Genomic DNA, 22334 nt, shown 5'->3' on the forward strand with positions numbered 1-22334 from the left:
CAATCTGCCCACTTCCCTTTTCAAGGCATCTAGGCCAGGTGCCATCATCACATCCTGTGGCAAGGAGTTCCATGAATAAATTACACACTGGGTGAAGAAATATTTCCTTTCCAACTCTTCCGCCAGTCAATTTAAGTGGCTGCCCCCTGGTTCTGGTGTGGCGCAAGAGGGAGAAGTGCTTCTCTCTATCTACTCTGTCCATCCCATGCATAGCTTTATGTGTCTCAATCATATTTAAAAAAAAAATCTGCAGTGACACAAGTCTAAAGACCTGTTGGAAGGAGGCTTGGGTTCAAATTTACCTTCCACTCAGTGATGAAGCTCACTGCATGATCTCGTTGTCATTTCCCCCCCCCCCCAAGGTTGAACCAGGTATAAAACGGGAGGATTCCAAAGTTCCAAAAATGAGTTCAAAATTTGGGATGGAGAATTTAAAGATGCGGATCAACCTCAATTTAACCCAATTTTTAATGAGTTGACTCTCGTTGTAGGGCTAAGTCAGAGTTTGGGGAGGAGAATTTAGATTCAGAAGAGGAGGATGTAGAAAAACAGAATACCCTCTCCAGGTCAACACTGTGCCAGACGAATTCGGAGATCTTTTCATTCTTTCTTGTCGGGAGATCTGATCACAGATCACTTATGTCATGACTGATTCAACACTCAGGTCTCCCCAATAGCTGCCCCCCTATTTCCAAGCTTATTAAGTGTAGTAGACAGGCTGGAAATTTGCTGTGTTTTATAAATGAAAACTCAGGTTCTCAAACAATTGAGAATTGAATTCCAAACACCAGAAACCTGTGGATTGCACAACACTCAGGCATGAAACATGAAACACACATGTCCATCTGGGAATCCGCCCCAATGGAAACACCTACAAGCAACATGGACAATGCAAGAAAACTGAATTGGAGGGTGTTGAACCCCTGTTCAACAGGGGTAGGAGAGGGAGGAGCTTAATTTGGAATTGGCAGGTGCTAAGTAGGAGTTGGACAAATCTGAGAAAAAGTCAGTTACACAACATTGGAGGGAAAAATACAGAAGGAAAGGCCGAGGGGACAGATATTTCAAGTAGACAGAAAGAACAGAACAGCTCACCTCGTAGTGGTAGTCCATGCAGGTCAGATCGCGCCAGCAGCGGTCTCCTCGGATCTTAATCAATCCCTGTCAGAAGACGAGGGGGAGATTATTATTATCATTATCATCTTCATAACCATTCAAAAAAAAAAAAAAAGAATTAGAGCAAACTAAATATTACAGGATAAGAAGTGGAAACATTGAAATTGAAACACGTACACACTCACCAAGGACCTACAACCTTTGATTAAGAATCACCTGGAAAACATGCATGTTAATTATCCAAAAATGTTTTGGTTCAAAGCCAGTAAAGACAAGAAGATAAAGACAAGAAAAGCCCAGGAAGATCAAACCACAGGGCATCCCAGACCAGCATCCTGTTTTCACGTCAGGTGCCTCTGGGAAGCCCACAAGCCAGTCATGCAGGCAACTGTCTGCCAGCTTTCAGCAAGCCCTTCTTTTTAAAGCATGGGGAACAGGCAAAAGAATCACAAGGCTGGGAAGGAGGTAACAAAAGAGCCACAGAACACCAAAGTCCAGTCTATAGGATTTTCATTCATTCTTGTGAGTCCCTATATGGAAGGTACAGTCATGCCTTAGCATCCATGGGGATTCCATTCCCAAAACCCCGTAGATGCCAAAACCTGTGAATAAACACATCCGCAGGTCAGGACACACTGAACCCTCCAAAGCTGTGCTCCAATCATGTCTGGAGGGTGTTCTGATGTAACCCCGGTCCTCTAAGGCATGCGGCCCTTGAGGACTCCCAATGCAGCCCTCAGGGAGCCCCCAGTCTCCAATGAGCCTATGGCCCTCTGGAGACCTGCTGGAGCCCACACTGGCCGGACCCAACTGCTTTCAGTGTGAGGGCGACTCATGTGAGCTGTGGGATGAGGGCTCCCTCCATGCTTGTTGTTTCACATCTGTGATGCAGTAGTGGTAGCAAAGGAAAGGCCAGCCTTGCTTTGTGCAAGGACTTTTATAGGCTTTGAGCTTTGCAAGACCTTCATTCATTCATATAAGTTCATCTTTAATATATTCATTTATGTAAACTTATGTAAATTTATTCAAATTTTAAATGTAAATTAATTCTTTTTTTTCCTGGCACCTGACACAGTGTCAGAGAGAAGATGTGGCCCTCCTGCCAAAAACTTTGGACACCCCTGCTCTAAGGCCTCTGGATGACCTTAGAATGTCACTTTAGTTTTTCCCTAAAAACAGGAAATGTGGCATTCTAAGGCCTTCAGGAGGCTTCAGAACACCCTCCAGACACAACCAGATCACAGCTCCGATTGTGTTTGGAGGGTACAGATCAGGCCTCAACGCGGCTCAGGGGAGCTGTATTGAGTCAACTCCGCAGATGACAAGGTTCGACCTGTATTTGAATCAAATAAATAAAAAGCAACCATTAACAACCCCATGGATTATGGGAGGAGCAGCTGGCTGGTCTGATTTGACATGAGCTGCTAGGTCAGCTTCCAAAATCAAACATCTGAAGCCAGGTTTTTGTTGCCTCTGTTTGGCTTTCCAAAAGGTGGCCTGCCTCAGGGCCTCCTTGCTGCCACAAGGCCACCGCCTCCTCATGGCCCACCACTTGTTGCCAAGTTTAAGCTCTGCATGCAAAAGACTCAGAACAAAGGAGCTCTTTGCCCTGAGCTGGGAGCTGCTTTGCCTCAGATGCAAATAGCCCAAGTAGGCAAACGAACTTTGCAAATTGCACCGCTTGCTCGTCAGTCAGGTGAACAGTTACGCTGCTGCGCATGGGCCGGTGGGGTCAAAAAGGTGCTGTAGGGGGGGTGCTGTAGGTGGGGTCAAAAACCTGATGAAATTGTTTATTCCGTATACACTGCATGTTGAGTAAATGTTCTGCAAACGTTTCACATCTGATGGGTCAGTGATGTGGGGCTGCCCTTGAAGAGTGTGTGGAAGCTGCAACTGACACAGGATATGGACACCAAGCTGTTAGCTGAAGCACAGCTTGCAGAGCACATTACTCCAATCCTGTGCCATCTGCAGTGGGTCTCCATTTGCTCCAGACCCAATTCAACATGCCGGCTTTGACCTATGAACCCAAGAACGATGTGGCTCCAGGTTCCTGACTCCACATGAAACAGGCACCCAGCAATGCTTTGCTCCAGGCTCTTTGGCCAGCAGAGGTGTTGTTTATGGGGAACTGTGACAGAGTCTTCTTGGTAACTGCACCCAGGCAGGGGCATTCTCTTCTCTCATGAGGCCAAGGCCAGCCTTGCTTTCTCCATCACAGTCTTTCAGAGATTTCTGAAGATTGCAGGTATATGGCCTGTCCTAACCGAGCTTCTCACTGCATCATCCAAATGGTGAATCTTCTTACTGTCAACCCATTTGTTCTTGACTTGGGCTTTATTTTGAGGGTTTTCATTACTTATTCATTTTGTTGGAAACTGCCCTGAAGCCAACGTAGTATCACAGAGATGGAAATGACCTCAGATGTCATCTAGTTCAGCCTCTAGCTCAGTGCTAGGCAACTGCTACAGCACCCAGCCTCTGCTTGAAAATGTCCAGTGAGGAAGAGCCCACAACTGCAGAATGCAGATTGTTCTCGTACCAGGCAGCTTGTACAATTAGGAAATTCTTCCCCATATCTAGCCTCAGTCCACTTCCCTGTAGCATCAACCCACTGTTTCTAGCCCTGCCCTCAGGAGCCACAGAGAGTAATTCTGCTCTTCCTTCCATGTGACAACTTTACAGGTACTTCTCAATTAGGTTCAAATTCTAACCAACTTTCCAGCACAGGCATAGTTGTGCCAATAGGACGTGTGCTGCATTCTGCCGTTGGGTGGCAGTAATGGAGGCCTCCACAAGGTAAGGGAATGTTTGTTCCAGTGGCGCAGCTAACGATCCTGTTGCCCAGTGCAGAGCGCAAAATGATGCCCTGGAAGTGACGCCACTTCTGGGTTTTGAATTCATACTCACTTTTCAAAAAGTGAGAAATAATAAGTGTGCCACGTTTTGTTTGGGAGGCAGAGCTCGAGTCCTTAAGGTGGGGGGGAGGAGGCTGTGGAGAAGCAGCCAGCCCACTCTCTGGATCACAGTGGTGGGAGGATACACATGAGGACTGGGGGCAGGCAGGTGGGAGGAAGCTGCCCCTGACTGACTGAGGCCCCAATCTTATCCGCATTTACCTGGGAGTAAGTCCCATTGACTCTAATGGGACTTCTGAGCTAGACATGCCTAGGATGGGGCTCTCTGTCTGTCTGTCTGTCTGAGGGGTGCGTGTGTGAGGGCAGGTCAGGGCATCCCCTCCCCCCCGCACTAGGCAACCGTTTTGTGTGGTGGGCAGATCTTGAGTCCTACAGCTGCCTCTGGGGGTGGGGGAGGAGGCTGTGGTGATGCCGCCACCTGTTCACTGGCTTGCAGGGCTGGGGGGGGGGAAGAGGACTCGGGGCAGGCAGGCAGGAGGAAGCCGTGCCTGTCCTGCTGAGGCCCCAATCCTATGCTCACTCCTCTGGGAGTAAGTCCCACTGACTCTAAGGGGGACTGAGTAGACGTGCCTAGGATTGGCTCTGAGTGAGTTCATGCAGGAGGTGGCAGGGACACGCCTCCTCCTCCTCCCCTCCCGCTGTTGCCAGGAGCGAGGTGGAGGCGGTTGCAGCCCCGCAGAGGAAGCTCCCTCGCCTCAGCACACCTCTGTTGGTGGCTGTTGGTTCTTGAGTGGGGGGGCTGTGGTGCCAGCACTAAGGTAGCCCACGAAGATCTCCCCCAGCCCCGCCAAGGTCTGGGGCGAAGCGGAGCTGACTCTTCTTGCCGTGGACTTTCCTGCTCAGCTTCTGCCCACAGCTCTGCCAAGGGTGGGCGGCCTGCACCACACCGCTTTCCCTTCCCACCCAAGTGAGGGCAGCCCAGGCGGGGCTTCCCTGACCCTCCTCCGAGGGGCTTCCTCCCAGGTGCTGGAGGCTGCTGGGGGGGGGGGGCAACAGTATAGTTTGTTGCAACGTGTGCGACTTATACTTGGCTGCATGCGGTGATCACAGCGGACAGCTGTTATCGCCCCCAAGTTGCACATGGAAGTTGTTGCCCCCCAGCCCCTGATGTTGCCCCTCCAGCAGCTGTAGCCCGGTGCATCTGCTACCCCCTGCACCCCCTTAGCTATGCCACTAGTTTGTTCCCTTATCTTGGAGCCGCATTGCTCTTATGTCAGTGCTGGAAAGTGGGTTAGGATTGCACCCTTAGTTGTTGTTTTTTTTTTTTCCAGGCTAAGCACACCAAGCTCTTCTAACCAGTCCTGATGGGTGCTGGTTTCCTGAGCCCTCCCGATTTTGGGTACCTTCCTCTGATCTAGTGCCAGCTTTCCAGTTGTCAGAACCAGTCCAAACTGCCTTGTGAGAAGGACAAGTTGACAACCACCCTCCTTCCCCTCTCACACCTTTTCAATGACCACTGAATTGTTTTGATTGCAATGACCAAAGAGCATTGATTGCTTTTGCACTGCACTGGGAGCTTTGTTGGTTGAAGAGCAGGATAAAAACACTACAAAAATAAATGGGGTCTAGTGGCCATAAATCCAGTCACCGTGTTGACATTATACATCAGGATAACTTCCAAAAGAGTATACTGTATATGCAATATACAAACAACTCACATAAGTTCAAACACACATCTTTGCTTGTGAAAAACCCACCCCTTCATTCAACCTGCCATGCTTGTGATTAGCTCCCTTTCACCGTGAGAAATCTGAAACAATTACAAAGGCCTTCACAAGCTAAGCAGAGACAAACTGCTGACAAAAATTATTGCTGGCGTGGGACACAGGCCTACAAAATTGAGGGTCAGAAAAGCTTTCCCCAAATTTTATGGTGGTTTGATATGAATTTGGGGTACCAGTTCCAAAAATGGCATCCATTTTGCCCTACCACGTCTAGTTTTGGAGATATAGTATAGCCTCATTAGTGAATGGGTCAAGCAGCTTACTCATGAGGAAGCCATGGTGTAGGCTTCCTCATGAGGAAGCTTGTCCAATGAACATGAACATGATTTCTATCAGTCAAATCTGAATTTAGAGCTGGGGAACTGACTCATCAACTTCCTGCCAAACCCCCACATTTCAGGTCTGCCTCAGAAGGTGCTCAACTCTCTAGCATGGGAAGACTTGAAGCAGAGACTGGGTCGTCATCAATCAGGGATACTGTAGTTGTGGACTGCATTGGACTTGATGATTTTGCAGGTGCCTCCCAACTCCAAGATGCTTTTCTCCCAGAGTTGCACCTAAGAATATGGCAGCTCTGGTCGTTTCCAGTAACCTACCAAGATACTGGCTGAACACAGTCACGTTCTGGCAACTCCTGCGACGCGGCTGGAACCAACCGTATTGGCTTCTGCCTTTCCATTGGACCATTTCAGCGACGTGGAGAGGGGGGATTTGCTGCATGGGTAACAGCCTATCCTCCATACCTACTTTACCCAGGCTTCGCGCACTGGAGAGGACACTCTGTACCAGAGCCACCATTCAGAGCGTTGACACCATGGTCTTCCGAGACTGAAGGATGCCAACACACCAAGATACTGCAGGGCTGCCAAATTCTTAGGTGCAGCTTTGGGAGAAAAGCATCATGGAGTTGGGAAGGACCTGTGAGATCATTAAGTCTATCCCCCCATCCAATGCAGGCTGTCCACGACGACAGTATCCCTGATTACCCAGCTTCTGCTTCAAGACCTCCAGTGACAAAGAGCTGAGCACCTTCTGAGGTAGACCGTCCCCCTGATGAACGCTTCATCCCATCAGGAAATTCTTCCTAATGTTTACTCAAAATCTCCCTTCTTGCAAATGAAATGAAACCCATTTGTCCTACCCTCCAAAGCCACCCAAAATAAGTCTACTTTCTCTTCAGCATGATAGCGCCTCAGATATTTATAAACAAATATCATGTCATCCCTTAACCAGCTCTTCTCCAAACTAAACATGCCCAACTCCTTTGATCTGCGCTTGTAGGACGTGGTCTCCAATCTCCTCACCATCCCAGTCGTCCTCCTCTGGACCAGTTCATCAATATTTTAATATCCCTCTTAAACTGCAGTGTCCAGGACTGGATATAATATTACAGGTAGGGGTCTGATTATAGCAGAATACAGCTGTACCAATACTTCTCACAATCTCAATACTATATGACTGCTGATGTGACCTATAATCACATTTGCCTTTGTTGCCGCCACATCATGTTGCTGGCTCATCTTTTGCTCATCATCTCCTAAAATGTCTTGATCAGGGGTGTCAAACATAAGACCCGGGGGCCTATGCAGCCTCCAGAAGCTCTATATCTAGCCCTCAGGCTCTTCCAGTACCAGCTACTCTCAGCTGCTCGGCTGTGCTGAGGTGTCACTGCTGAAAGGGCACCCCACATGATAATTGAGCTGTTCCATATCTTGAAAATATGAGCAAGATTTGCATATTTTCTGTTCTGTCATTTGCAGTAATGAGTTCCTAAGTGCTTATTTTTGGTCATGACCTGCTTAATGATATCAGTTCCTGCTTTATGACATCAATTTTGGCCCTCAGGAGGCATCATAAATGCTATTTAGCCCACTGTATGAAATGAGTTTCACATTCCTAGCCTAGATCTTTTCCACAAGTATTACTGGCAAGGCAAGCATCCCCAGTGGTTGGCTGACTTTGCTTACCGACCCAGAATACACGTGATCTCAAAGGCAGCCTCTCCCCTCCCCCTGCTTCCTTCTCCAGCTCTGGAGCAACAGAAGGAAGTATGGTGCATGGTGGGGGCTGGCCCACTTGACACGGTGACACTGTGGAGGCCACATTACAACAAACCACAGCCAATTCAGATCAGATTCATCTCTTGTTACGCTTCACATAAAACCTGAGCTTCCCATTGTTTGGAGTCATAATTCTCCAGGTGAACCCAGAGCAGTGTCCCAGATGAAACCAACGAAGTCTCAGGAGCTGCTGTGGACATTTAACTTGTTGAGATAGATGTAGCAGGCATCTGAGACGGGGAAAGATGGAAATGTCATTAAAGGGCTGCAATCTGGGCCAGTGCGGAGCTGTGATTGATGGCGCCGCAGACAGGACGGTGCCCCAACATGTGCACAGGCCCTTCTGGGCATGGATAATGAGACCGACAGCCCAGAGAGGAGCACGTTTCATGCCTGAAACTGGTGTTTCCTTCCAGACCACACACATCCTTGCCATAGCACTTTCAGCTGAAACGAAGCCAGGAGACAAAGCCTTGGCCAAGTTGTGTGTGCCTGCTAGGAAGAAGCATGTGGTTTGCAGGTCACCACAAGACTCGGTTGCAGGTCTTTCTCCTCATGTCCATTTAGCACCCACCTCCTCCAGGCAGGCAGCAACTGACTTGAAAGGATTTTGCATCATGCTTTCTAACTTCCTCTGAGCACCTAAATGCATTTATTTATTTCCTATATTTTTATACTGCCCTTCCTCCATGGAGCTCAGGGTGGTGTAGATGATTCTTCCCCTCCTTTTGTCCTCACAATAGCCCTGTGAAGTAGGTGAGGCTAAGAGAGAATGACTGACTGAAGGTCACCAACGAAGTTACAGGACTGAGCAGGGATTTGAACCTTGATCTTCCAGGTCTAAGTCCAACTCTCAAGTCAGTACGCCATCCTGGCTCTCACCAACCAGCTGCTGCAGCCTATCCATCACTTTCAGGATGAAGGGGGCCTGCTTCCAAGGGGGCCTGCTACATGACATCATGCCATTCTGAAGGGTCCCCTGGGGAAAAAAAGAATGTAACATTTCTTGTGCCGGGGGCTCTGGGAAGTAAACATTGGGGCTGACAGGCATCACCTGCAAGAAGGAACACCACCCCAATTTTACCCCCATCCACCCTGAAGATTGCGGAAATGCCCCTAGTTCTGCCACATGCCACTGGGGTGTCCAAGTGGGCAAGAGCGTATTTTGGCTGAGACTTAGAAGGGGAACACAGGAGTCTGAGCCAGGGATCGCCCCCAGCTCCTGGAGAGACAAGGATTGTGCCTCATGTAACTCTGTGCATTTTAGAATTTATCACCTCTGAGTTCTCACAGCCCAGATGCCTCTGAGTGGAGGGCCCTCCATGGGACTTGAGTAAGCAGCGGCCCTAACCAGGCTGTCTGATCCTGGGGCCGCTGAGGCGGTGTCATGTCAGGGCTCGTTACCGCCACCCTCACAGGCAATCCAGTATTTTGAACTGCTTTTAATACTTGTAGAAAAAGCCATGTGTTGGTGGAGCACATAAATAAATACACACATCAATGTGTTCTCACATCCCATGGCTGCATTACAAATGGGTAAGATGTGGTACTGAGATGAGAGCAGAACTTTTTTGCTTTTCTGTGCAGTGGGTCCTTTTTATTCACAGGCTCAGTACCTGCAGATTCAATATCCACAGATTCTGAGCCGGCGGTTGGGCACAACCAGAAGTGATTCACACATGGCCTCAGAAGGCCTCCCAGATGTGACTGAAAGGCACTTCCAGTCTGCCAGTGCAAACGGGATGGGCCTTCCAGGCATGTCCAGGCAGCTTCTAAGGACGGGAGGAGGCTGTGCACAACCTCCGGGTAGCCAGGCAAGGCCACCAGGTAAGTAATGCCCCCAGGTAAGGGCACAGACTCCACTTCATGGATTACATTACCCGAGGAATTCGGTATCCATAGGAGACTCTGGAACAGATCCCTTGCAGATACTGAGGACCCACTGTAGATGAGTGTGTGTACGCACGCTTTGAAAAAACCCATGTTTCTAGCCCTGATGTTACCTGAGACAGGATAGAAAACACATGGACAAGACCTGATGAAACCAGACACAGAGAGGACAGGATTCATACGTGTCAAAAGGAAGTGTTCACCAGCTGGCAGTTGGGGCTTTGATGCCATGCAGCGACTTGAGTATCCCCAGAAGCAGAACAAACCACAAACATTTGCAAAAGGTGGCTTTTCTCAGCATGGCAGTTGGACTACCAGGGGAGAAGTTTTTGATTTTATTTTTTGCCCTGTCGACAAACAACAGTAATGCCATGAGATTCTTTTGACTAGACCAGAGTGCCCAAACCCTGGCCTGGGGGGGCATTCGTAGCCATCGGGGACTCCCAATCCAGCCCATGGGGAGCCCTCAGTCTCCAATGAGCCTCTGGATACTTGCTGCAGCCCATGCTAGCCGAACACAACTGCTCTCAGCATGAGGATGACTGTTCAATATCTTACGTGAGCTGCAGGCCAAGGGCTCCCTCCACTACTTCCTGTTTCATTTGTGTGATGCAGCAGCGGCAGTGAAGGAAAGGCTGGCCTTGCTTTGTCCAAGGCCTTTTTTTAAAGAGGAACTTATATGAATGAATGAAGATCTTGTAATAGTTCAACTATTACAAGATCTTCATTCATTCATATAAGTTCCATCTCTAAAATATTCATTTATGTAAATTTATTCAAATTTATTCAACTCTGAAATGTAAATTAATTCTTTTTTTCCTGTCCCGTCACAGTGACTGAGAGATGATGTGGTCTTCCTGTCAAAAGGTTTGGACACCCCTGGACTAGACTGACAGATATAGGTAGACAAGAGATTTATGCAGAAGCCACTAAAACCTGCCCACCACTTCAACTGCACTTACCTTTAACATTAGGCCAAGATCTGTTTTTGATTGAGAACCCCTAGGCCAACAGGCATATTCAATGGTTAGATGTAATGTATTTCCATCAAACATTCTCCAAGCTAGATTTGAAGGTCTGAGAAATGGGGCTAAATGCTCTGCATGTATTGCAAAAGACTTTGAGACTGTGCCCCATATACTTTTGTATTGCCCTGGTACAATGATCTGTGACAACCATATCTGTATCTGTACTTAAGCCAGCTTGCTACAAATTCAGATATACATATTTGTGCCTTGCTAGTAGCCAAGGGTGAGGAATTCGTGTGTTCGATAGCAAATTATTTACAATTAGTTATTCAAAGGCAGAGAGTAATGATTAGATCGCAGGAGGCTGTTTTACATTCTGAGGACTAGCCTATTATGGAACATATTAATTGTAAAAGAAAGAATGTACAATTTGCTTAAACCTCCCATATAGTGATTTTTTTTTTTCCAATATATGTGCAATGAATATGTATTTATTCTATGTCAATAAAGGTCTAGTAAGTAGTAGTAATGCCGCTGTACCGGTAGACTAATTTGCAATACTGGTAGACTAATTTGCAAATAAAGGAGGACCAACTGCTTCTCACTCATAGTTTCAAGAAAAATTACACAAACAGCAGGTGGGCCTACAACTTTTCTCCACCTTGACTTAAACAAAAATAATTTTGGACTATGAACCTTGGCTGTACAAAGCAGGTGCAGTGTGCCTCATTGCCAGAGGGGTCTCTCACCAGCAGACGCATAAAAAGCGGGGGGTACTGATTGGTTTAGCAGACTGTGGAGACTTGTAACACATCCTGGGAGGATACCAGTGACATCTCAGGGGCAGCACTGACTGAGCCAAGCCTGTGACAATCTGAGTGATGGGAATGGAAATATCGGAAGAAGAACTGATGAGGAGAAGGAGTTCATTTCTGACAGCAGCTCGAGGACCCAGCACATATTCAAGAAGTACAGAAATGGAAGAAGCTCTTCAGAGACCCTGAGCTCATCATCAAGCACTGCTGGATAGAAAATGCTTAATGCCTGAAGAGTACTTGCAGGCAGAGATTAGCAGCCCCTTCACTACAGCTAAATATTGCAAGAAAAAGTGTGACACTCGGGTGACAAACTTCAAGGCAAAACCCTTAGTACAAGGAGAAGCCTGCCCTGCCCTGCCCTGCCCATCAGAGGCAACTGACAATATACTGACAACCCCCAGTTCATACCAGTTGTTTTAAAACTGATTGTTTCTTCTGTCCTTTTAAGAGTGACACAGTCAGAGCCAGAGAAAACCAGTGCAAAATAAAGATGACATTCTTAAAAAGCGCTCACTTACCGCTCCAAGCATGATTCGAAAAATAAGCCACCGATAGCCCCAGATGACTATGCGGGAGGGGGGAGTGTGCTTGGGCAAGCGAGAAAGTGTCCAGAGAGGGCAGAGGAATATTCCCAAAAATCCTGTTTCCAGAAGCTGAGATTCCCACCCTATAAGGGAAGTAACAGAGTGCACATTACTTTGCTGCAGGATGAAGGTATATTTCTGTGAAATACGCAGGTCACTTTTTCGAAGGCCCACTCTGCTAAGCTAAGAGAGGAGGAAAAAGCTTCCCAGTTATACACAGACCTCTCACAGACCAAAAAGGACATCTCAAGCTGAAAGCTTGATAATTGCAAAACATGGCTAGCAGAAATAAAATTCCTTTTCCTGAAGCTTTTTCCCGGCCTGTACCTTTCGGACAAGTTGTACACCAACTACTCCCCCAACACATAGAAAAGAATTGTGGGAGAGGGAAGACGGGCACAAATGCAGGGGAAATTCTTATTTTAAGACAGGGGCATTTGGCACACACTCTCCCACCTGTAGCCTAAAGTAGCACAGTCCAGTCATGAAAAAGCGCTCTCTCTCTCTCTCTCTCTGGATATCGCCCAGATTGGGAATCATAGTAGAGGTTGCCAACTGTTAAAATAAAATGGTACTTTGTTGTGACATGGAGGGTGGCGCCCATAAACTAGTGATTTTCAACCAGTGTGCTGCAGCACATTGGTGTGTCTTACATGGACTGCAGGCATGCCTTGGGAGTTTGGGGATGGGTAATTTATTCATAGAGCCTTAGGAAATGTGAGCCCCCAGCAGGCAGTCCCTTGTCAAAAAACTGATGGTGTGCCCTGAAAATTTTAGTTATCTTGTCAGTGTGCCATGAGATGAAAAAGACTGAAAATCACTGCCATAAACAAACTGGGGATGGAACCCAGCCAGTTGTTCGAGGCAGATCTGGAGGCTGTCCTAAATGGAGAAAAACTGCCCATTTTCCAAGGTGAGCAGGTTTAAGAAGCAAGCTGCTGAGGGGGGGAGGAGAGGGGAGAGAACAGCTTGGCTCCTTTGGGGTTCTGGCAAGTAGCCCAAAAACAATAAAACAATAAAACTTTCCCCCTTGATCTATTTAGCAGCTCTAACTAGCCAAGAAGTTTGGCAGAGCCATTTAAAGAGGATGCAAAAGAAGGCTGCATATAAGAGGGAACAGTACAAAACGAAGGGCAAAGCCTACAGTGGAGTGACAAGTGTGTGTGTACATATAGATACATATGTAGATACGAAAGTTCTCATGGGGGAGATGGGGGGGAAGAGATGCTTATAAGATGTAATCTCTCAACAGCTGCATCGTTTTCCAATGCCAATTTCATGGAAGTCAAACTCCTGGTAGCCATAAAATGTTTCCAGAAAATGACACTATATCACATAGCATAATTTCCAAGGGCACGATGGGGAAAAAATGGCTGTGTGCCAGTGCCAATGGCTAGTGCCACCAGTGAGCCCCACTCCCCATTAATCCCTTCCCTCAAAAACACATACAAACACTAAAGTTCTCTCCCCCATTTCCAGCAGATATGGAAATACCATTTTGGTTCAGCCCTAAAAACACACAATTAGTGTGTGTGGTGTGTAATGCCCTGGAACATGCTGTCTTCTTTCCAACTGCACCAAGCCCCTTGGTTATCTTGATATCTCTGAGAAATACAATTCCAGGCAACGTCATGCAAATTGCCTCATTTGCATCCTATTTCCCTTTCAACTCCAACACCACACAATATAACATATTCAAATGATTATTTGGAAAAGGAAGGGGGAAAAAAAACCAAACAAAGTCATAGCTATAACACCAAAAGATCACAAGTCAGGACATTTGTTGCAGGTTCTCATTCCCACTCAACACTCCAGGTCAGACAGCTGCCCTAAAGGAAAAGAACCACCCTAAGAAACCCTAACTTTGAATTCTGCCACTTGTCACATTATGATGCTCTTCCCATAATGCATTTTTCTTCTCTCTCCCCCACACACTGCAAAAATGTGACAAGTGATGGAGTTGACAGACAGTTCCCAGGTCTTTCCTCCTAGTGCTGGGGTCAGCAACCTGCCATTCAGGAGCCGCAAGCGGCTCTTTCAGCCTTTTGCTGCGGCTCCGTGCGGGGCCAACCCGTCTGGGGGGGAGGGGCTCGCCCCTCCCGCGACGCAGCCGCCGCTCACCAGCCCGAGCGCACAGCTTCCACGCGTCCTGCGGCTGCACCCCATAGGAGAGGGTGCAAACGGGCTGACGGAGCAGCTCCTGCCCAAAGAGCCCGCACCGCCGCTGAGCCGCCGCACATTCCCTCCTGCGCAAAAGCAAGCAATTGAGTGCAGCTGCTCAGTCCTCCTCCCAAGCTCTGAGTACAATCCTGTGCGTGTCTCCTCAGAAGTAAGTCCCATTGTGCTTGCTCCCAGGAAAGTGTGCCCAGGATTCCAGCCTTCAAGCTCCCTACTCAGCATTCCCGCGTCACTCACTCACACTCTCACTGCTCCATTTCCTTCACTTGGAAACTTGAAAGGGGTTTGGAGACCCCTGCACCAGATGGTATTCCGTATATGTTTGTATACTGTATGTGTAACATACTGTATATGTAGCACCAAAGCATATTTCATTGTTGGGAAGTAATCACTGTTAGTATGCCTTTTATTTTATGCAGTTTTGAACTCTTAGCTTGTTTGTTCAGGAGCACTTTTGTGAACAGTGTTAAGTAGTACTAAGTGGTCTTGTTCAGAGGTAGTATTGTGTGTAAAGGCATTTACAAAAGTACAGAAGTAAATGACTGTAAAGAATGACAGTATCCTTCACAAGCAGTTCACCTGTGCACAATCTAAAACAGTTGTTCTCCAACTGTGGGTCTGGACCTGATTTTTAGTGGGACCTACAAGAGGGTAGTGTATTATATAACGAACCTATAAGAGGAGAGCACAAACTATATATGCAGTGTTATCTTCATTTTAGATGTCAAAAGGGTTTTGTGGCTCCCGAGGTTTTCTTTTTTCCGGAAAACGGGTCCAAATGGCTCTTTGAGTGTTTAAGGTTGCCGACCCCTGTCCTAGTGGAAACAGAAGACAGGGGAGTCCTTTTCAAAGTCAGAATTCTACCCCACATTCCTCCGTACCACATAAAGAAGTAGGTCACTCTAGCTGACTTTTCCAGACCCATAATCTACCCCAGAACCGTCTCTCTTGAATATTCCTTGGAGAATAGATATAAAAACTTTTCCCTGGAGTAATTTAGCATCAAACTGCCTGGTGAAGTATGCCGGGGCCCTTAGCACCCTTACAGCAGTAGGGACATGGTTCAGCAATAGTTCCTATATTTTGCTTTGTTTCAAGGAAATGTGGCGGATAATTAAAACAAGTTCAGTAAGCTGTGAACAAAGGCTAGCAGACAGTGGGAAGATCATAACCACATCCCTGCAAAATCCCATTGCTGAAATTATAGTGCAGTCCTAGCTATACCTACTCAGAAGCAAGTGCCATGGTGTTAGGTGGGGCTGAGTTCCAGGAAGGCGCATGTAGGATTACAGCCTTAAGAGTATTCTTCTCAAAGTCAGCATCCTTCTTTCTATGTACACATGCAGGACAGACTTTCAATTCATTAAACCAGAGGTTCACAAACTGCACCGCACACTTAACAGCACCACAGCAAACTCATGGGCACTGAAGAATGTCCCTGGTGGCCTCTTCTTCAGAGTCTCCCAAGGTGATTGCATGATTCTCACGAGATTTTTGCAAAAATCATGCATCACATTGTGCAATCCAAAATGGTAGCAGCCAGGAAGAGGCTGCACCAAAAGAAGGGAACCTGGTAGGTTTGGGAACCACTGCATTTAACTTCCACTTGGTGTCCTCCCTCTAAGCTTGTCTGCAGGTGCTGTAGCCTTATACCATAGTCTTTCGAGACTGAAGGTTGCCAACCAACCAACCATTTCCCAAATGATGGCTAACAGAAGCACATTTATTTTCTGAACCCAACTGGGAGAGACGCTTCATGCTTAAACATTCCCCCCCCCCCCAAAAAAAAAGCCTATCTGCAAAAACTCTTCATATGGATCTCTGCAGGAACTGTTGATCAGAGGATACCTCACAAAAGGATAGTAGCAAGCCTAGACTAGGAACTCACACAGAGATGCAACAACCAGCCTCCTCAGAGAACACAACATTCTGCTCTCTGCCTTGCAACTGGCTGAAGAACTCAGACACCTAATACAATGGAATAGCCGCAACAGCAGCCAACAGGAAAGACCAAGAACCAAATCAAGCAGAGATGCAGTGGGCACCCTCCATGGTGGGTGGGCACTCATAGCTCACAAAAGCCTTTCATTATTTCTGATGAAGCATATCTGTGGCTCCCTCCCTACACACCACTTGGAAATGACTGGTTTAAGTCACTGAGGGGCATGTGAAGAAGTGAAAAGTGGTGAATTTTGATCTTGTGATGAGCAGGGCCATTCATCTGCACGGCATTTGGGGACAGAAGAAAAAAGTAATTAATGGAAATCCCCTTTTATGTGCCTACAACAGGAGACCCAACAGTTCCATTCAACTAAAACTTAATGACTGTTTTCCCTTTTGTGATTGAGCTTTGATTAGCGAGCGAGAGAGCGAGCAAGAGACAGAGAATTCTCATTTTTTTCTGCACACTTCCTGTGGTTTCTAGGAGATAATGTTTCTTGCCAAAACCAGCATTCTGGTGGAGGGAAACACAGGCTTCAGGCACAAAAGCAGCTGCACCAGAAAAGCGGCAGAGAAGGCAGAGTTTGAAAGGTTAATTGTGGTTAATGGTGGCCGCAAATCTCAGCAACGGGCTTGGAATTGGCAACCAAAGGGTTGCCCATCTCATTTGATTCAGCCTGTACAAGAATTCCAGTGTTGCTATGCCTTTCACATGCTAAATAACACACTCCAGAAAGGGGGGGGAAGCAGAATATGTTGAATCAACACCCCTGCCACCTGCCTCCTCCCAAGCCTTTTCCACTCCTTGCAAAATTGCCCCAGCTGCCCTCACCTCTGCCGCCATGTTCCTTGTGCATTGTGTTCAACCTGCAGCTGAGTGAAAATGCACACAGGGCTGCCACCCAGGGCCAAAGGCTGAGCTTGTCCTACAAAACCCCTTCATTACACATCTTCACTGCCCCACAGGAAAATTGGGGAAGTGGCATTTGCAGCTGAGTGGGAGCTTGAGGTGCAGTAGGACTTAGTCCCCCCACAGCAACTCCAGGTAGGGTTAGGAGAGGATTTCTCACCCGGACTGCAAGGGGACCACTGCCAGGCAAAGTAGAACACAGCTAGCCAGATCAGACCAAGGGGTTGACTCACCATCAAGCAGCTGATGCCCATGAGCCAAGCCAATGGGCAGTTCAGGTCAATGGTGTCCAGCATCCTGTTCTCCACAGTGGCATCACCAGGGGGTGCAGTCTGCACTGGGTGACACCCTCAGGGAAGGGGTGACACCACTACTGGCCAAAACTGTGAAAATGTTTGTATTGTTGAATACTATCTTGCTATATATCATTCAATTGCAATTTATGCAGAATGCAATATTTTAAAAAAAAACCTGCATTGAAATATCTGTACTCCATTAAAAAGCTATGGTCAAATAAACAGAAAAGGAAAACACAACTGCCTGATGTAGCAAAAAGTGGTTTTTCTTAACGCAAAACTGACCAATGAGATTGCTCTGAGAGCCAGTGAGGTGTTATTATGACACAGCAGGAACCAAACAGGTGTTAGGATGTGTCAGCTCTCATGTCCAGTATCAGTGCCAATATTAGAACTTATTCAGTAGTGTGCCATCAAGTTGGCCACTGGTTTTTTGTTGGTTTCTGGTTTGTTGGGTGGCCTGTGCTGTTATATAAAGTGAATGGGGGTTACACCAACCCTAGTGATGCCACTGCATGGAGCCTGTGCATATGATATTGTAATTTACTCTTTATGGTCTGATATGGGAGAACGACCATCATGGAGGTGATGCAATAAGCTCTTGCACCAGGTAATGAAAACCCTAGTGATGCCTCTGCACAGTGGTCAATTGTTGGCCGTGATGGCAGCCACAAAGGAGCAGCTGGAGGGATGCAGGGTGAGAGAGCCAAGACCACTTTCCTGGGTGGGGGTGCATTGCGAGGCAGCTCCCAGAAGGTCAGCTGCCCAGCAGGCATTGGAGCAGTAGCATTCCAGGTGGCAGAGCAGTGAGTGAGGCTGGACAGGAAGCGAGTGGGCTGATACCTGCACTGGTGCCTGTCCTATGGCCTTCTTGAAGACTGCTAGGACCTGAAGTAACTGCCCCATTCAAATGTCCAGTGACTGGCCAGGATTGTGCCCTTCTGGCAGGCACTTGGTACCACAAACAACTGGAAACAAACAGGTCAGCGCTAGCAACGTATCAAAAAGGTATCAAGGCGAAAGGGAGTCAAGACTGCCTTCCCTGATGCGCTGAGCAGACTCCAAGGCAACTAGGCTGGGCATTCCACTCAGAGAACTGCCACTGTTTTGAACGAGTGAAAGTTTAAAACAGAGACTCTCTCTTTCTGGTAGAGAGGCTTGCCAAAGCACTGGCATCATCCGGCAGTCTCCAAACCAGCAGGCCCTGATCTGCCAACCCTTCCTTTAAGGCACTAGAAAGAGCTGAAGTCACTGCTGCAGTCAGGCCTCCAAGCATACGCAGAATGCTCTTCCCCCTCCCCCACCTGAATAAACCACCCTGCTCTGTGCATCTGACACTGAAGCAGGGAAGCTTTCCCATAAAAGGTGACAATTGGGCAATACGAGGCTGTGAAAACAAGGGGGGGTGATGTGGGTAGACCTTCCTGGGGCTTCCAAAAGACCACACGGAATGCCTCTCCCCCCTCAGATTCCTTTTGCTCACTTCTTTGGTTTGTGTTTTGTACAACATTCAGTTCTTTGCAGTGTGGTGGTGGGGGGAAGACACCGTCCCTGGTGTTTTGAGGGAGGAAAAGCATTTCGCCCAAAATGCCAGAACATGCACAGGAATGCCCAGTGTGGACATTCACGCACACACACCCTGCTGCAGACCAGGCAACTCTCCAGCCAGGAATGCCAACCCCCTGCCTTGCACCTGCCTTCCTGATTCTGGGGCTGAATCCTGGCAGCACCAACTGGGGCTGGTTCCAGCATCACAATCTGGTTTCAAAACATGCCAGTATTCCTTTTTGCTGGGGCGGGGGGACGGGACGGGACGAGTTCCATCATGCAGCTGGAAAGGGCAGGAGCTGGAGTCTTACCAGATAGAGCTCACCCAGCTGTTGATACAAAAAAAATAGTGTCCTGCTACCCACTGACACCAACAACAGCTGAACCATCCACCATCCACAGGGTTTAACAGTTGGGGGGAGAGCTGAGAGAAGATCAACTGTTTCTGAAATCATTTTTTTCAAACACAAACACAACATGCTGCAGCCCCAGCTTAAAAAAATAAACTGCTTTAGGCTCACAGTCGACGATGGTTTCTTATCAGCCTAAACTTGTTTGCAGAGACATCGGGAGAATTATGGTTTATCTTCCTCCCCTGCCCCTTTTGCACTAGGGCCAGTTCACTTTCCACTATAGAGATCTGGTGCTTAAGAGCCAAGGCTGGCTTTATGGTGAGGCAGAGTGAGGCAACTGCCTCATGAAGCAGAGACAGGGCACTGCTAAGAGACAGCAGCTTGTCGCTTGTCACTAATGGCCCAGTAGGTCAAGGAAGCCGCAAGTCGAAAAAGTTTAGGAACCACTACTTTAGAAGACCAAATTAGGCTTCAAAATGATCTTAACAGCTCCACCAATGGGCCCATTCTGACCAGGTGACATTCAATAGAGACAATTCTCAAGCTCTGCCTTTTGGAACCAAGAATCAGAGATACACGATAGGGGAAGCCTGGCCTGGTAGCAGCATGAATGAAAAAGATCTCAGTGTCTGTGGAGCTCATGAGCTGCTCATGAGCTCACAGTGTGATGCAACTGCAAAACAAGCAAATGAACTTTGGAAGCAGACAGTCAGGATCACAGAAAAGTTCTAATTGCACTCTGCACTGCACTGGTCAGACCTCACTTGGAATACCATGTCCACTTTTAGACAGCATGTTTTAAGGAGGATGTTGAGAAGCTGCAGCAAGTTCAGTGATTGGGAACACGGACGATGGGAGGGTGCGGAAACCAAGTCCTGTGGAGAATGGTTCAAAGCTCTTGGTTTGTTTAGCCTGGAAAGAAGAAGACGAACAGCACAATCCTAACCAACTTGCCAGTACTGAGGTAAGGGCAATGCAACTCTGAGGTAAGGGAACAAACATTCCGTTACTTTGAGGAGGCCTCTGGGAGTGTTTCCCAACTGCAGGATGTAGCACATGCCCCATTGGCATAAGCGCCGTCTTCAAGGATCTGAAAGGCTGTCACTTAAAAGAAAGGGAGGGCAAACTGTCAGTGACTCCTGAAAGCAGGTCTATGACCAATGGGCTGAAATGACAGGGCAGCTGATGCAGGCTAGGTGGGAGGAACACTCTCCGGTCTGTAAGAGCTACCCAGGCCTGTCTCCTGCATTATGAGCATTCCCTCATTGGAGGTTTTCAAGCAGAGGCTGGACAGCCATCTGCCTGTTGCCCATGCTAAGCAGGGGGTTAGAACAGATGACTTTCAAGGCCCCTGCTGTGAGTCCTCTAGTCCAGTGACTCCAAGCTAGTCCAGTTCAACGCCTTGCTCAATACTGGCACTGACAACTCATCAGTTAATTCTCTGACAGCAAGCATGATCTGTAGTATCTCCGTTTAAAACCCTCATGTACCAGAGTCAGGAAATATCTGTTTTGAGAGGCTGACAGCCAATCCAAAGGGACACAGTTCAGTGGCAGTGCACCTGCTTGCCTGCAGGAGGTCCCTGGTTCAAATTCTCACATTTCCACACAGCTGGGAAATGTGTCTGAGCCTAAGGCCCAGGAGAGCAACAACCAGTCAGCACAGACAATGGCAGCCTAGCCAGGCACATGATGGACTGCTAAAATGTATCAGCTCACCCCCCTCTGCCCCCCCCCAAAACAACATTAAAGCAAAACTAGTTCAGGATGCTGATCTGAATACTATAATTCAGATATCTGGATACTAGCAGTCCCAGCTGACTATGAAAGACCCTGCCAGTAGAAGGCCAGAGCAAGTCAAGTCCCACTCTTATACTCTGCAACACTTGCACCCTCTCGCAAACGCAAAAAGCCCACCAAAGCACACACAATGCTCCTAGTTACAGATCCCTCATTTCTGGACTCCACTCCAGGGAGCCAACCTCACCCATTCTCTCCCGGCCCACCACCAGCAACCCTGGCTGCATACTGATACTGCTGGGAACGAAGGGATCGCATTGTTGACCCACCTGCTCCTGTTTTCTTCGGTTGGATCTTGTCAAATTTCAGCAGCTGCACGGCCAGGACAATGAGCGCTACTGTTATCTTGGCAAAGGGGGGTGGATACAATTTAAGATGGAATAAAATAAAAAATGGCACAGATTTCAAGGGCTGCACTCGCCTCACACGTGTTCCGAATGTTCGGTACGTGCGCCTAGCAAAGCGCTGGAAAAGACGCCAATTTGCAGCTATCCTGTTCTTTGGCATTTTTCAAAGAAATAACAACTTTCCTGTGGAAAACGCTCAAGGATTCAGCCAGCCATATTTGGTGAATTTAAATCTGGGTTCCAAAGGACATGTGTGTCATCAGAACTTAAATCTGTTGATTGTTATAGGCAAAAATGGAAATCGAAATTAGAAAACTGGCGTCAAACTGCCATCAGTTATGAGGTGAAACATCTCATTGTCCAACTCTCACTTAGATGTCATGCCCTGTCCAGCTGGAGACAGAGCTCCAGCATACAATTTGGACCAAAATCTTTCAGGAGTCTGGCAACAAAAGGAAAACATTCAAGGCAGGATGGTCCACGGTGCCTGGAGGAAATCTTGTCATATCATGTCACATCAGCACTTCCACCCAAGAAGACTTTACAAACAAACCCTCTGCCACCTTTTTTTGCTTCAATTTGCCACTGACCTGACTTTAAATCTGAAATATACAAAGAGCCATCGTAAAAACTCCACAGTGGCAGAAAAATTTGGGAGCACATGGGCTGATTAAAACAACACTTCAGCAAGAACCATTTTTAGAATTATTCATCTTGCTTTTTAAATCGTTTTAAAATTTCATCAAATTTAACCTTCCAAAAATAGACTGAACCATTTATTTTCCTGCCCCTAAAGAGGAACAAAAGATTCCTAAAAGATTTCCTGCCCCTAAAGAGGCCCCTAAAAGACCAATAGATGACTGCTAAAGGGGGGAAGAGGTGGA

The 22334-nt window shown here is 47.5% G+C and overlaps 1 protein-coding gene across 2 annotated transcripts in view; it reads right to left on the reverse strand.

The window, feature by feature from the left end:
* Window positions 1-22334, reverse strand: part of LMF1 (lipase maturation factor 1) — a 201953-nt gene that overhangs the window by 118460 nt on the left and 61159 nt on the right. Inside the window, exons 2-3 of one of the 2 annotated variants that reach the window (XM_066640656.1) lie at window positions 12013-12161; window positions 1096-1161 (exon numbers count right to left, since the gene is read on the reverse strand). In XM_066640656.1, coding sequence (XP_066496753.1) covers window positions 1096-1161; window positions 12013-12161 — 215 coding nt within the window. The remainder of the gene's footprint in view (window positions 1-1095; window positions 1162-12012; window positions 12162-22334) is intronic. The other variant, XM_066640657.1, reaches the window with a different exon arrangement.

The sequence above is a fragment of the Tiliqua scincoides genome, chromosome 13 (assembly GCF_035046505.1).
Source record: "Tiliqua scincoides isolate rTilSci1 chromosome 13, rTilSci1.hap2, whole genome shotgun sequence".
Lineage (NCBI taxonomy): Eukaryota > Metazoa > Chordata > Lepidosauria > Squamata > Scincidae > Tiliqua > Tiliqua scincoides.